This window comes from Motacilla alba, chromosome 21 (genome assembly GCF_015832195.1).
Source record: "Motacilla alba alba isolate MOTALB_02 chromosome 21, Motacilla_alba_V1.0_pri, whole genome shotgun sequence".
Taxonomy (NCBI): Eukaryota; Metazoa; Chordata; class Aves; order Passeriformes; family Motacillidae; genus Motacilla; species Motacilla alba.
Genome location: NC_052036.1, coordinates 5,301,844 through 5,317,126, shown reverse-complemented (window position 1 = coordinate 5,317,126; position 15,283 = coordinate 5,301,844). Strand labels below are relative to the sequence as shown.

Sequence of the window (15,283 nt, the reverse complement as noted above, 5' to 3'; positions counted from 1 at the left end):
CCCAAGCCAGGCTGCAGAGGGTAGCTGTCCAGGAGCCATGCAGGGAACAAGCAAAGGATTAAGTCCATCTGCTCCAGTAACAGCTCTGCTACCAAAACAGGAAAGAGCATAGTTTCTGGTCTTTCTGGTACGAACTCTAGGGAACTGGATTTCAGGAATAGATAGGCAGTGTCTCTTAGAGCTAGCTGAGTGCCTCCATCTCTGCATCCCTCACACCATCAGATGGCAGAGGTACCAGGTCACAGCAGAGCCAGGACTCCTCTTCCATGGGCATTGTTTAGTTCTTGTGCTTCCAAGTGTAATGAAGAAAATATTGTCCCAGTGTAAGAGAACGAAGAGCATCCAGCAGTGGGAGTATTGATCAAGATGTTGTTGGCTGGGGGTGCTGTAGTTCAGGTGCAGTCAGGTGGCAGAAGTGTCCCTGATGAGGAAGTGCATGGGGTCAGTAACACAAGCAGTCACAGAACAGAAGTGGGATGTGAGTCTTTGCAATCCAGGTTCCCCTGGCCCTCCTTGCTCTCTGGAAGGCAGTAGCAGTCAGCATTGCTGTGATGAAGGACAGGATGACTCCCAGTTTCCCCATGGCAGGCTAGATCCTGTGCCTTGCCGAGACAATTAAGCAGGACCTAACAAAAGCGGCACTGCTTTCTCCTGCAGGGTCCCTGGAGCTGGCCATGACCCACCCCGAATTCTACTGGTATGTGGATGAGGGCTTGTCTGCTGAGAACATGAAGAGCTCCCTGCTGCGGAGCGAGATCCTCTTTGGAGCACCACTACCCAACTACTACTCGGTGGAGGATCGCTGGGAGGAGCAGCGCCGCAAGTTCCAGAACTTCGTCATCACCTACGTGGCCATGCTGGCCAAGCAGTCCACGAGGTGAGGGGGTGTGCAGGCAGGGCATGGGGGAGTGCACAAGAGCAGGGAGGGGCACAGGATGGAATAGACCTTTCAGGGCAAAAGCTCTGTCTTGTATTTGCGGGGTTCCCAGACGAAGGAAGGAATGATGAATCTGACTCCATGTTCCCAGAAGGTTAATTTATTATTTTATGATGCTATACCATATTAAAGGATGCTATACTAAGCTATACTAAAGAATACAGAAAGGATACTTACTGAAGGCTAAAAGGATAATAATGAAAACTCGGGACTCCTTCCAGAGCCTTGACACAGCTTGGCCCTGATTGGCCAATAAATCAACACAATTCAAATGAAACCAATGAAACAATCACCTGTTGGTAAACAATCTCCAAACACATTCCAAAGGAGCAAAACACAGGAGAAGCAAATCAGATAATATTGTTTTCTTTTTAGTCTGAGGCTTCTCAGCTTCCCAGGAGCAAAATCCTGGGCAAGGGGATTTTTCAGAAGATATGATGGTGACTGCTCTGCCTTCAAGTTCACACCAGGGCAGAAGTTCCTATTCTGCCTCTGATAGCCATGGTCCATATGGCTTCATTGGGAAGGCACCAGGCACAGAAGGCTTGACATGCTAGCTTGGACTACTGGTCAGACTTGAACAGTGGCCATGGCATAATGTTCCAGATGAAAAAGCATCTCCATTGAAACTGGGCTCAGCCACAGAGCTGTGAGTGATGGTGGGGAGTATATGGCAGAAAACTACTTATGTGCTCCCCTTTACTGCCATTTCCACATGCCAGAGACACCAACAGAGACAATGAAAAGGGGACAAACTTTGAATCTACTGCCTGTCTTTCCACTGACTCCTTGTCTGGCATAGGATCTTTTTGTTTCTGTCTTACAAATCCAGTTCCACTAGCTCAAACAGAACTGTCTTCCTGCTCTGAATTTGGCCACTACTGGTCTGATTCAGGGGACGAAAGTCTTTACTCAGAGCTGCTCAACCTGTGGATCCAATTCTGCTTTTTGTACAGAGAGGTGAGGAAGGGAGTTTCAAGGCAGGATAAGTTTCAGGAAGTGCAGGCAGTTTTCACTACCAGGTCTTGGTTGAACAGAGCTTTGTTCAGTGCTTTTGAGAGAGAGAGATGATAAAATAGAGCTAAAAGGGCTAAAAGAGCACCCCAGTACTTAGGCAGTTGACAAAAGGCTGTGTGTCCCAGACTCTGTGCATTCTTAGATTCCAGCTTTCTACTGCCCTAAGTCTTAGTACTTCCCAGAACTAAGGGATGCTGGTCTTCAAAAGCAGGTTGGATTGCAGGCAGCCACGGAGCATTCTCAGCAATGGGCTGGGAAAGCAGACTGTGATTCTGACAAGCCAAAAAGGAATTGAGGCCAAGGCTCAGCTCCAAAGCTCAGATCCCTGATAGCCTCCTATATATATACAGCATTATTATAGTCCTGGTTAAATTATGTTGGATTATTTTTGCTCTGAGCCTGCTTCCAGAGGCTCAACCTGGTAAATCATATAGTTTCTGATTAAGCTCTTCCTCTGCCTGCATCCACAGTGCTAATATAATAAGCAATGATTAGGATTCCAGATGGAATTTGCTTTAAAGGCTCCAGGAATTGTCTTTTAGAGCCTAAGACCCACCATGCAGTGGAGGAATTTAAAAAATATTAGACCTGCTCTTTATTTTTCTCCTTCCCTGTATGAATTTCACCTCCAGCAGTAACTTCGTTCAGCCTGCTCTCACTGCTCTGTTTTTTCAGAGAACTGCCAGGTTATTAGAGCAGCGACCTCCTTTGGCTCTAGAGGAGATACTGTGCTTTAAACCACTGGCTCTGCTCCTTTTGTGCTCAACTATTCCTCTTCTTTCATATCTCCCCACCCTAGCAAAGTCCAGGTGCTGTATGGAGGGACAGATTTGTTTGACTATGAAGTGAGGAGGACTTTCAACAATGACATGTTGCTGGCCTTCATCAGCAGTAGCTGCATAGCTGTCTTGGTCTACATCCTCACCTCCTGCTCAGGTATGCTGGAGTCACAGCAACCCTGTTCTAACACAAATCCAAATGTGCCAAATGTCTCTCTGTGTCAAGGCCAAGGACAGACTCTGATGCCCTGGCACCACTGTGGCTGCGTGGCACAGCAGCATGCAGAAGGGAAAGCCAGTCTGATTCTCCAGAGCAGAGATTTATGGGCAGGGTGAGGGAAAGACTCACAGGAGAGCAGGAATAAGATGCAAATGCCCGTTTTGGTAACACTGGCATAAATTTGATGTAATTTTTTGTATGAGCCTCATGGGGAGGAGTCTGCAAGCAGTACTCCTGCAGCCCTGAACTGTTCTCTGTCACCAACACACTCATGGGAACCACTATCCCAACAGGGCAGATGGGAGGTGTTTGTTCTGCTGGGGGTGGCCAGAGATTCTATTTTTTTTTCCATGTTTCTTTTCTGCTGTAGTGTTTCTGTCATTCTTTGGCATTGCCAGCATTGGGCTAAGCTGCCTGGTGGCTCTGTTCCTGTACCATGTCGTATTTGGGATCCAGTATCTGGGTATACTCAATGGTGTGGCTGCCTTTGTCATCGTGGGGATTGGTAAGCTCATCTTTACTCAAAGCCTGTGCTTTACCTGTGCTGCCATGCCCTGCCTTCTGTCTGCAGAGTGGTGATGGTGGCAAATGCAGATTGAATTTTCAGGCCCTTTTCTGTTACCTATAAGTTTAATATTTGCAGTTCAAATGTCAAGGGGGAAATCAGTTTTTTAGCAGGTATCTCCTCTGTGAGCAGAGTATCAATATCTTTGCTGTCTTTTTCCAGGAGTTTGAGCAGAGTATCAATATCTCTGCTGTCTTTTTCCAGGAGTTGATGATGTCTTTGTTTTCATCAACACCTACCGCCAAGCCACCCACCTCAAGGACCTGCGACTGCGCATGATCCACACCATCCAGACAGCAGGGAAAGCCACCTTCTTCACCTCCCTGACCACAGCTGCAGCTTATGCTGCCAACATCTTCTCTCAGGTACCCTGTACCTTTGGAATTTGGGGTTTCAATGTCTGCCAAAGTGCCTAAATAGATCAGGAACCTGCCAACACCATCTGTCCTCTCCTTCAGCACAGTGGGCTGCCAGACCTGCTTCTTACAGGGCTGTCTCTTACTTGCTGTAAAGTAGTGGATTATCCAAGGAAATACTTTTGTGCTGTCACAGTACAGCTGGTCTGTAGCTGGACAAGGTAAATCTGGCCAGAACAGAAATCCAATTTGGTTAGCCTGGTTTATTCTAGAAAAGAAGTAAAACAAGTCCCTGGGTGAGCAGTCGTTGGTTAGATTTGAACTCAAACAGAGATCAGTCGAAACAGGTTGACCCCCATGGGAGGGAGGAATGATGAGGAGGACTCCATTGATATCAGAAGGCTAATTAATTACTTTATTATACTATATTATTCTATATTATATTACATTACATCTAAACTGAATCTGCCAAGCTCTCAACTGCACTCCACTGCACTGCACACACTGCCCAGAATCTCGTGGCTGTCAGCCCTCAGTCCTGAGACACACACACACACACACACACACACACATACACACACACTTGGCCCTGACAGGCCAAGGAAACAAAACTCCTTCACTCTGGGTAAACAATCTCCATATTGCATTCTACTTCGGCACAAACACAGGCACAGCAAATGATAAGAATTGTTTTTCCTTTCTCTGAGGTTCAGAGAACGTGAAACCCAGAAATATTCTTGGGAAGAATTGTGCCTTGCTTTTCTCTGCAAAGAGAAATGTGGTGACAGAGATCTCATCCAATCATGTTCCTTCTAGACTGCAGACATACCACTGGTCAAGGAGCTGGGGCAGTGTTAAGACCCAGACTGATCAGTTGTCTAACCCTGGGAGTTTTAAACCCCCTGTATAAGGAGGCTTCCATAATAAACCGTTGCTGTTGTCGCATGGATCTCTCAGAGTTTGTGTTGTCTCTGTCTCCAGCCAATGACCCCACATAACCCTGATCAAACAGGCTCTGTTTCAGTGCTTTGCCTAGCAGGTTTGGTGATTTGCATGACTGAGGTCAGCGTGTATTACTCTCAGGTTCCTCCAGACATCTCTTCCTTGTCTGCTGTCTCTTCAGCAATCCTGCCCCAGGTGATCCCTGTCACTGATGGTGGAGACAGGAATGAGACATAAACATATTGCAAAGTTCATGTGGCAACAGCCAACCTTTGTTGAAGTGCACCCTCTTTTACAGGGGCTTTGAATTTCCCATGCTTACAGAGAGGATTGGACAAAGGTCTTAACTCTGCCCAGCTAACTGGCCAAGGATATGGGTGCATTCCTGATTCAAAGGGATTGTCTGGGGTCCCCTTGTTTAAACTTAAATGCAGCCTATCAGTATTGTGTCTGGGGGCTTGTTTACTTCAATTCCCTAACAAGCTGAGCTGGTCAAGTAAGTGTCTGTCATGGCCAATTTATTTGTGTAGCTACAGACCGGCTGTAGCCTTTACAGATCCCAGTCCCATGTTCTCTCTCTTCACGTAGATCCCAGCTGTGCATGACTTTGGACTCTTCATGTCGCTGATTGTGTCCTGCTGCTGGGTAGCTGTGCTCTTCACCATGCCAGCTGCTCTTGGAATATGGACCCTTTATGTGTCCCCATTAGAGAGCTCCTGCCAAGCCAGGTGAGCCCTGGAGCCTGTGGGTTGGAAGTTGTGGAATTTGCAGTCAAGGAGGTTTGCAAATTCCTTCCCTGTCATCTCAGTTTATCCTCATTCCCCTCAGGCAGCTTGCCTTAGGCTCTGACAGAAGGGAAATTTAAGTTCTGCCATTCCAGATTCGAGCAAAATGGAAGGGTCAAGCCCCAGTCTCATTGTCTCTGTCAATTCTCTTGTCTGAATCCCATGGAGTGAGTATTGGACCATTTGTTTCCTGGGAGCACTTAATGCACAGCTAAACCTTCAAGAGGTGGAGATGCAAGCCCTGCAAGGCAGACTGGTCCCCACTGCTTCTGCCTGTGAGCAGGATGTGGAGATTTGTGTTTGGAAGTCAGCACATTTCCTTTTCCCCTGCTCTTTAGCACTGCAGGTGACCTGGAATGATTTCACTCATTAGCAGGGAGATGAACTGCTGAAACTCCCATCACTCAGCGCCCAGTGTCCCTGGTTCAGCCCTGCTCTGTGTACCCAGCCCAGCCCCTGCCCTCTCAGCTCTTAGCAATGGAATTTGCTCCTGGCAGTTCCTGTTGTCCTTCCAAGCACTTGGGGCAGGTTGTTCCTGTGCTCCTTGCCACTGAAGGAGCCCACTGGTAACTCTTCACAGGGTATGTGGCTTTAAACTCTTGCCTTTGTCTCCTTTCCTGCTTCAATCCAGCTGCAGTCAGAAGTGCACCAAAAAGAGTGCCTTGCACCTGGCTGAAGATCTCTTCATTGCCTCAGCAGCCACCTCCAGAGCAGGCAGAGAGACCCTTCCCTACCTTGACGATGACATCCCGCTGCTCAGCGTGGACGAGGAGCCTGGTATGTGTCTGCTGTTTGGTGCCCTCAGGGGGATCACACTGCCCTCTTCACCCTGCAGTTCTCCCTACCCCTGACACTGGTCCTTGCCTCAGTTCCCTGAATTGCAAGCTGGAGATGGTGTCATCATGGGAAGTGGTAGGAGTCAGGACTCAATATTCTTTTTAAGTTTGAGATCTTCAGTGGGTGTCAGTGCATGCTTTCTGAACTAGTTTGCTAATTCTCTTGGGTCCACTGTGGTCTGCTTTCTGTCTGGAGTCACTGATTGTGTGTACATCACATGGAAGTAGCCATGAAACATCTAATCCATAACACCAGGGCAGCTCACCATGGAGTAATGTTTTCCCCTCTTCCCTGCCATTTGGAGCACTGTATTTGGGAAGCAGGAGAAAGAACACTGTTGTTCTCCAGCATCAGCCCCCTAGAGCAGCTCCTTCATCATGGTATGAAGAGGGCAGTGACTTGCCTGAGATCACATAAGCAATCTAGGTTAAAAAAAAACAGAAATTCCCTATCTGTTGTTAGCAGGAGATAATCCTCCCAGCCCTGATCCCAAGAAAAAAGTGCTTACAAGGTCGTGCTCTCTTGTACTTGGCTTTTAAAACTTGCTGGAATCTCTTCCTTTTAACCCCCCCAACAGCAGTAGTCAGGGCAGTGAGTAACTTTCAGGCCTAGAAGCAAACTGGAACTTGAGATAACTGAACCAATTCCATGGCACGTGCAGAGCCCCTGCTGCAGAGTGGGCTCTGAGATGCCTTTGACAGGCAGGCAGAGAAACTCTGGCTCTGTGCTGTAAGAGTTCTCCGTAGTATGCCAGAGCCACATGCAGTGGTGATGTATGGAAATAGTCCCTCTCTTCCCTGCAAACAGCAGAATGTTTTCCTCCAGGGCCCCTGGGCATGAGGGAACTGTGAAGAAGCAAAGCAGCTTGTTCCAGTCACTGACCAGGCGTGGTTTGAAGTTGGCTGTACAGTGTGCCAGGCATGCTTCATCCCTCCACAGCAAGTGCTCTTCTCACACATAGAGAAGGGGGCATTTCCCTTGGCATCCCTGATCTGGAGATAAGAGAATGAGGGAGGAGCCAGGCTGCAGTCAGGAAGAGGTCAGCTGTGTGTAATTAGCAGTGAGACATATTTAGAGGAACAAATTCTGCTTGGCCCAAGAAGCATGCAGTGTCCCTGTGACCTTATGGACAGTGTTTGTGGGGTTTGGTAGAGCAAGGAATAGCCTGAAGCATAGATTTGGACTGAGCTGTGGATTTACATGTGTAGCTGTTGCATGGCAAAGCAACAAGTGACTTGACAAAGATATTTCTTAAAACATCCTGGAGTCACTGCCTCTGCCGGGGTCTTAGTCCATCTCTTTAGCTGGAGTGTGTTGTACAGTGCCTTGCACAAGATTTGATAAAGGAGAGCAGAGAGCTCTGAGAGACACTCATGACACTGAGACTAGTTTTGATTTCTCTCTGTTCTAGTCTCCCTGGAAATGGGGGATGTCCCCTTGGTGTCTGTGATGCCAGAAAATCTGCAGCTCTCTGCAGAGAAGAGCAACCAGGGTCACTTGATAACTCATCTGCAAGAGCTGCTGGAACACTGGGTGCTGTGGTCTGCAGTGAAGAGCAGATGGGTGATTGTGGGTAAGCAAGGAGGCAGGTTTCATCTACATGGATTTTAGAGGGTTTGACATTTCAGTCTCCAAGCTTTGATTATTAGTTACAACAGCTGGGAAAAGGGACATGGTAAATGTCTTCTAACACAGTGGGAGAGTGCTCCCCAAACAGTCCGTCCCTAAGGGACTTTTCCATCCCTTTCTTCTCACTCAGATCTAAAGTGGCAATTCCTGATGGAGTTTTTTCCAGGCATGGGGCTTATTACAAGAAAGCCCAGCTGCCAATGTGCTTTAGTGGCAGTTCTTTTTCCAGCTGAAAATACCATCTTTCTACCACATGCCTGCTCCCTGAGCATGTCTGAAGTGCACGTAGGGCCCCATGCTTACCCAGGTTTCTCCTTGCAGGGCTCTTCCTCCTCGTTTTGCTCCTGTCCATATTCTTTGCTAGCCGCCTCCATCCAGCTAGCCGTGCTCCAGTCTTGTTCCGGCCAGACACAAACATCCAGGTGCTGCTGGATCTGAAATACAACCTGAGTGCTGAAGGTATCTCCTGCATTACCTGCTCAGGTGAGAACACTGGTTCCCAAACCACAGTGGGTGCAGTCCAGCCTGGCCTAAGCCCTGGACTGGAGGAGCTGAAATGTGAGGCAGACACCTACAGTGTTCAAATATCTCATTGGACATTGGATGGACCCCATGGAAAGGAGACACATGTTGGGAATAGGATGGTTGAGTTCCCTGTAGGAGTGGAGTATTTAGAAAAGAATTTTGTGCTTTAGCCATGACCTGCCTGAGTATTTCTTCTGAAGCAATCCCTTCACAGACCATGAAAACTGACTATCTTTACTCAAAAGTGCTGGCCTCATGGCAGTGCCCAGCTGAGAGACTGTGGCACTGTGCTGCCTGCTCGGGGTTTGGTATTCAGCAGCTGAGTCTGTGTGCAGGCCTGGTACATCTTTTCTCATGCTGTTCACTCTTTCCTCCCTGACTAACCTTGTGGGACAGGTTTGTTTCAGGAAAAGCCCCACAGTTTGCAGAACAACATCCGAACCTCCTTGGAAAAAAAGAAGAGGGGCTCAGGTTCACCTTGGGGAAGCAAAGGCAGCATGAGTGATGCAGGGCAGCAAGGTGAGTGAAGCACGATGACTCTGGCCACGTTTGCATCCAGAGCTCAAGGATCCACTGGGGTACAAACTAAGCCACATGCTCTCTGAATAGCTGATGGGGAGTCATTCTCTTCAGAGCCTGCCCCACTGAGCCCTAGGTTGGTGCTGGATGTATGGGGCATCTTTAGAATCCCCCTTTCCCTGAGTACCTACTGCTCTCTAGGACATGGTCCTGTAACCCAGGTGGCAGTATTGTCATACTCCTCTGGTCTGAGTACAGGGCTAGGACCTCCAAGCTTTCACATCCCAGTCCTGTTCACAACCTTGTTGGCAGGTCACGAGGAGAGTAAATTCAGTTTGCTGGGGATTTTGAGGATAAAACAGTTATTGGGCCGGGTCCCAAGATGACGTGAATCAATAAACCATCAGGAATTACTGCAGCTCAGGATGTATTTGTCATAGCCTTTGCAAGATGTACTGAGCTGCGAGAAGGCAGAGGCTGTGTCTGGTGTCTCTGAGCAGACAGCAGACCATAAGAGCCCTCCTTTGCTCTGGCTGCGTCTGTAGGATTTGCTGGTTGAGAAGTACCACCAAACTTCATGCCCTCTGTTTTCCTCAGAGCTCCAGGGAACTGTGTACATCTCCAAGTCCAGGAGCAAGGGAAGACCAGCTATCTACAGATTCTCACTCAATGCCAGTGTCCCTGCGCCCTGGCAGATGGTGTCACCGGGAGACGGGGAGGTGCCTTCATTCCAGGTAAGTCTGTCCAGGATGTTGGACCCCTCTAGCAAGAGGGCAGCACTCAGCAGGTGAGCACAAGAGCCTCCTCCTGTCTCTCCATGGGGCCCTATGTAGCTTTGGGTGACATTTTCAGAGCACTGCAGTAGGGTAGTTAACACAGAAGGCATTGTGCTTGGCATCATCCAAGATGATACCTTGGAGTGCCACAAGACTTCACCTGTTGCTGTTGAGAGGTGACTGTCAGTGATGGGAGCAAAACTGTGGGTGTCACTAGGGCAGATGTCCCTCACCCTGGGCAGAGCAGCCACCATTCAGCCTAGGCCACTGGGAATGAGGGTGCTAAGGGGCCCATCACACACTGGCCATCGCTGAGAAGGGGCAGGCTGGGAGCTGACTGTGCCTGCAGTGCTCATTCTGTGTGGCTGTGCCAGTGCTCAGGGAGGAAGGGAGAGTGTGATGCTAATGTGCAACAGGCTGCAACCCTGTGGAGTTAAGTGTCTGTTTTCATTAATCCATTGCTTAGGTGTATAGAGTGCCTTTCGGTAACTTCACCAGGAAGCTGACAGCTTGTGTGTCCACAGTAGGGCTGCTTAAGCAGATGAGCCCCAGGAAGTGGATGATGACCACCTTGTCCTGTGACACCAAGAAGGGCTGGAAGTTCGATTTCAGTTTCTACGTGGCCTCCAAGGAGCAGCAGCGAACACGGTAACCTTCCAAAACCCCCCTTGGGGGCAGAGAGGCTGATGTGAGATGTCAGTGCTAGTCCTGCTCTCAGTCAGCGACATCCATGGCTCTAGAATTTGCTTTGCTGCATATCTGCCCCGTTTCTGCAGTCACTTTGCAGGCCCATGGCATCATTAACATGCAAAAGGCTTGAGAGACTGTGACTGGGGGCTTCTTTGAGTAGCAGAAAGATGTTGCTGATCTGGTTCTTGCCCTTACCCACCTGAACTCTTGGGGTGAATGGGCAGCACAGAATATACAATGGCTAGGGATACAGGTCTGCAGATGTTCACCTTTCCCGTTGCTTCTGTCCCTGAGAATGTCTGCTTCCATGCAATACTTTGGACGCTTCATCTTCTCTACTTCTGTTCCCCCACTATTGTACTTCTGGGGTTCCCAGAGGAAGAAATGATGAATCTGACTCCATGTTCTCAGAAGGCTAATTTATTACTTTATGATACTATATTATATTAAAGAATGCTATACTAAACTATACTAAAGAATGCAGAAAGGATACTTACAGAAGGCTAAAAAAGATAATAATGAAAACTCGTGACTCTTTCCAGAGTCCTGACACAGCTTGGCCCTGATTAGCCAGAGAGTCAAAACAACTCACAACGGAATGCAATGAAACAATCACCTGTGGGTAAACAATCTCCAAACACATTCCAAAGCAGCAAAACACAGGAGAAGCAAATGAGATAAGAATTGTTTTCCTTTTCTCTGAGGCTTCTCAGCTTCCTAGGAGAGAAATCCTGGGCAAAGGGATTTTTCCAGAAAATATGATTGCCACACTCCATAACAAACTTTCTTTGCTGCACAGGAAACTGTATTTTGCCCAGTCACACAAGCCCCCTTACCACGGCCGAGTGTGTGTGGCACCTCCGGGCTGTCTGCTCAGCTCTAGCCCAGATGGACCCACCAAAGGCATCCTGTATGTCCCCAGTGAAAAAGGTAAGCTGATGGGGCCCTGTTCAAACATGCCAAGATCCAGAGAATCAGACCTTTCCTTGCCAGCTAATATAACCAACCTTTACTCTGTATTTGACAGCAGCACCCAAAGCGAAGCTGTCAGCCACATCTGGATTTAACCCGTGCATGAACACAGGCTGTGGGAAGCCGGCAGTGCGGCCACTGGTGGACACGGGAGCCATGGTGTTTGTGGTGTTTGGAATCAGAGGCGTCAATCGCACCAGGCGCCAGGACAACCACGTCATCGGAGACATGGTACTCATGGTGCTGTGTTTGCAGGGACCCCCGTGGCAGGAAGGAATTGTGCACCTGACTCCATGTTCTCAGAAGGCTGATTTATTACTTTATGATACTATATTATATTAAAGAATGCTATACTAAACTATACTAAAGAATACAGAAAGGATACTTACAGAAGGCTACAAAGCTAATAATGAAAACTCAATACTCCTTCCAGAGTCCTGACACAGCTTGGCCCTGATTGGCCAAAGAGTCAAAACAACTCACAGCAGAATGCACTGAAACAATCTCCTGTGGGTAAACAATCTCCAAACACATTCCACATGTGAGCACAACACAGGAGAAGCAAATGAGATAAGAATTGTTTTCCTTTTCTCTGAGGCTTCTCAGCTTCCCTGGGGAAAAATCCTGGGCGAAGGGATTTTTCCAGAGAATGTGAATGCCACACTCATGGTCTGGCGTGCTGGGCAGGCCGTGCTGGTCTGGCATGCTTGGGGCTGGCAAATGAGGGGCAGGCTCTCTGGATGGTGTTTAGTTAATACCCACAGCCCAGGGTGGTCCAGCAGTCTGGACAGATGGAAGGGCAGGGGTTGTAGCATTATGATGAGCCAGTACAGTTCTGTTTTAGCAAATTGACAAAATAATGGAGATCAGGAAGTCCTTATTGAAAAATCACTTGAGACTTTTCAGAAAATCCCTCTGAGTGCAATATATAACCTTCTAATTTTGAGTCTAAACCGGGCTTTCTTGAGGATTTTTGAAACAAACCCATCTTGAGCGCAGTATAAAATCTCACTACACATTCATGACTGAGGGAACTGATAGTTTTCTATAATATATATCTTGTTATGAAGTATTGACAAAAAATAAAATCAATTACTCTAGGGAAAGTCACTAAATGTGACTTTTCTAGAAACTTGTCTGTGAGATCTCATACCTTGACACATGACAGTCATTCCCTAGAAAAATTATGCTTAGCTTGGCTGCTGCACTTCAGCTTTCTGCTCTTCTTCCTGCTCTGTGGTTTGGGGGTACTGTGCAGAATCAGCCTTTGCCTGTTTCCTCTGCAGGGGCAGTGAGAAATGCAGGCAGAGGGGCAGGCAGGAAGCTGGAGTGCCAGTTGCTGTGTGTATGTCTCACGTGTGGTGCTCTTGTCATTGTGTCTCCTTGTGAAAGGGCAGTGTTATCTACGATGACAGCTTTGACCTCTTCAAAGAGATTGGCAACCTGTGCCGCCTCTGCAAAGCCATTGCCAGCAACTCTGAGCTGGTGAAGCCCGGAGGGGCTCAGTGCCTGCCCTCGGGTAGGTTAGACTAACTCCTCTGCAGCCCTACCTGTGCTTGCTTGAGCTGGGGTCCTCAACAGCAAACCAGAAAGGGTGACTGCTTCTTGCTGTCTCCTTTTCTTCCCAAGGCAGCTTGACCCTTCTAGAACATGTCATTGGTTGTGCTTTTTGGGACAGAAAGAAAGAATGATGGTCTCCTTAATGCCAAAGACACTGGGTATATTCTTTGGGATTTAATCCAGAAAGATAAGAACAGAATTGCATTTGTTCTTTCTAGTCATGGGTATTGCTTGAGATACAATCTTTTGATTCAGTAAATATCCTCTTAGTCGCTCCTGAATAACAATGATCTCACACCTGATCTCATTGCAGTGAGGCTACTCACTGTCTCTGTGGCTTTGCATACCTGACCAGTGACCATCTCTCCCAACTTCAGAGGTCACAAGCTTGTGGAGCTAAACCGAGGAAGTGTATATTGGCTTCAGGCTAAAAGCCAGTCTCACGCCTGGAGCAAATCCCTGCCAGGCCAGGCAGACAGCCCCTCAGCACTTGCTCTTTGTGCTGCTTCCTGACAGCTGGGGACAAACAGCAGTGGCACTGTCCTGTCCCATGCTGATGACAGAGTGTCCTTTCAAGCTACAGCAGCTGAGAGCTGTGATGCCGAGACCTCAAGGGTTTTGGCAAACCAGAGTGGCAAGGGGAAGCAGCTGTGGACAAATGGGTGCTGTGATTCTCTTGGGGCTCTCATTTTGGGTTGTTGGTTGGGTTTTTTTTCGTCTCTTTGTTCCAATGTGTTTCCTTTCCCTGTTCTGCCCTCCATCTCTTGCTCTTTTTTTCTCTCCAGGTTACAGCATCTCCTCCTTTCTGCAGATGTTGCACCCGGAGTGCAAGAATATCCCTGAGCCAAACCTGCTGCCTGGACAGCTCTCTCATGGGGCAGTGGGGGTGAAGGATGGGAAGGTGCAGTGGATCTCCATGGCATTTGAATCGGTGAGCACATGGCATCACCTGGGAACATTGTCATTCTGGTGACAGTTTCATCCTGTGACTTCTGGGGGTTTAGCTCTGCTCTTTCTGCACTGGCCACTTCCATTTGCAGACATAATTTAGTGTTTATTAGCATTTGTTGCAGACAGATGCCTGCCTCACTCACAAGTTGGTAAAAGTGGCTGCTTACACCACAGATAGCTCAGGCAAAAAGCTGGTGGCAGATGTGCCCAAATGCCACTGCCAGTTCTGCCTGGTGCTGCCACTTGAGCTGGTTGTTCTGCCCTTTCCCTTGCCATGCATACCCTGCCCAAAGAGCAGGACATGAGTGATGTGCTTATCTTGTTACAGACAACCTACAAGGGGAAATCGTCCTTCCAGACATATGCTGACTATCTGAAATGGGAGACTTTCCTGCAGCAGCAACTCCAGCTCTTCCCAGAGGGCTCTGCTCTCCGGCATGGTTTCCAGACCTGTGAGCACTGGAAGCAGATTTTCATGGAGATTATAGGCAAGTGACTGCCATGTTTGTCTCCCTGGGGAACCCATGCTCTCTGATACATCTTCACAGCACACTCCATCCCATATGGTGGGCATGGGTTATATCTGCAGTCCTTTGCCACTGCTGTGCAAACTCCTAAAGCCTGTTCCTGCCCCAAGCAATGCGTATTGTCAAAATTAGGCAAAGCTCAAGGAAATAGGTAAGGGAAGCGACTCAGCCCCGCTGATGCAAGATTCAAGAAACCAATCACCTTCTTTCCACTTTCATTCTCCCCCTCCTGTCTTCCCCAGTGTGAGTCCCTGCCTGCCTTGTTGCCAGCAGGAACATGGTGCCTTTCCCATCGCAGCTGTCACCTTCCAGGATTCATATCAGCTGGCTGTTTCCTTCCAGGAGTGCAGAGTGCCCTGTATGGTCTTGTCCTCTCGCTGGTCATCTGTGTGGCTGCTGTGGCAGTGTTCACCACACACATCCTCCTCCTGCTGCCAGTGCTGCTCAGCATCTTAGGTAAAAACACCAATTCCAATGTGTCAGGCTTTCACTTCTCCTGGAATGGATGGATTGTGGCACTGCTGATTCTCTGGTGATTTGAACTGAATTGCTCATGTTCTGTGTAAACCCTTTTGGCTTTCCAGGAGCCAGTCCTAGAGAACAGACTGGCTAAGTGAACAGAAGAAACTCTCAACAAATGCACAGGAACCTCACTGGGAAAGTAGATTTGTGTGTCTAATTCCCAGTGTGTTTTAT

The 15,283-nt window shown here is 48.3% G+C and overlaps 1 protein-coding gene across 4 annotated transcripts in view; it reads left to right on the top strand.

The window, feature by feature from the left end:
• The window catches only part of DISP3 (dispatched RND transporter family member 3), a 47,071-nt gene that overhangs the window by 24,362 nt on the left and 7,426 nt on the right, over window positions 1-15,283 (top strand). For 2 of the 4 annotated variants that reach the window (XM_038159914.1, XM_038159917.1), the window contains exons 3-19: window positions 658-877; window positions 2,754-2,890; window positions 3,324-3,458; window positions 3,723-3,883; window positions 5,405-5,544; window positions 6,233-6,378; window positions 7,850-8,011; window positions 8,389-8,550; window positions 8,989-9,111; window positions 9,709-9,845; window positions 10,354-10,535; window positions 11,377-11,507; window positions 11,605-11,780; window positions 12,942-13,068; window positions 13,895-14,040; window positions 14,389-14,548; window positions 14,930-15,043. In XM_038159914.1, the coding sequence (XP_038015842.1) occupies window positions 658-877; window positions 2,754-2,890; window positions 3,324-3,458; window positions 3,723-3,883; window positions 5,405-5,544; window positions 6,233-6,378; window positions 7,850-8,011; window positions 8,389-8,550; window positions 8,989-9,111; window positions 9,709-9,845; window positions 10,354-10,535; window positions 11,377-11,507; window positions 11,605-11,780; window positions 12,942-13,068; window positions 13,895-14,040; window positions 14,389-14,548; window positions 14,930-15,043 (2,559 nt within the window). Of the gene's footprint in view, window positions 1-657; window positions 878-2,753; window positions 2,891-3,323; window positions 3,459-3,722; window positions 3,884-5,404; window positions 5,545-6,232; window positions 6,379-7,849; window positions 8,012-8,388; window positions 8,551-8,988; window positions 9,112-9,708; window positions 9,846-10,353; window positions 10,536-11,376; window positions 11,508-11,604; window positions 11,781-12,941; window positions 13,069-13,894; window positions 14,041-14,388; window positions 14,549-14,829; window positions 15,044-15,283 lie in introns of those variants that run through there. The other 2 variants (XM_038159915.1, XM_038159918.1) reach the window with 2 other exon arrangements.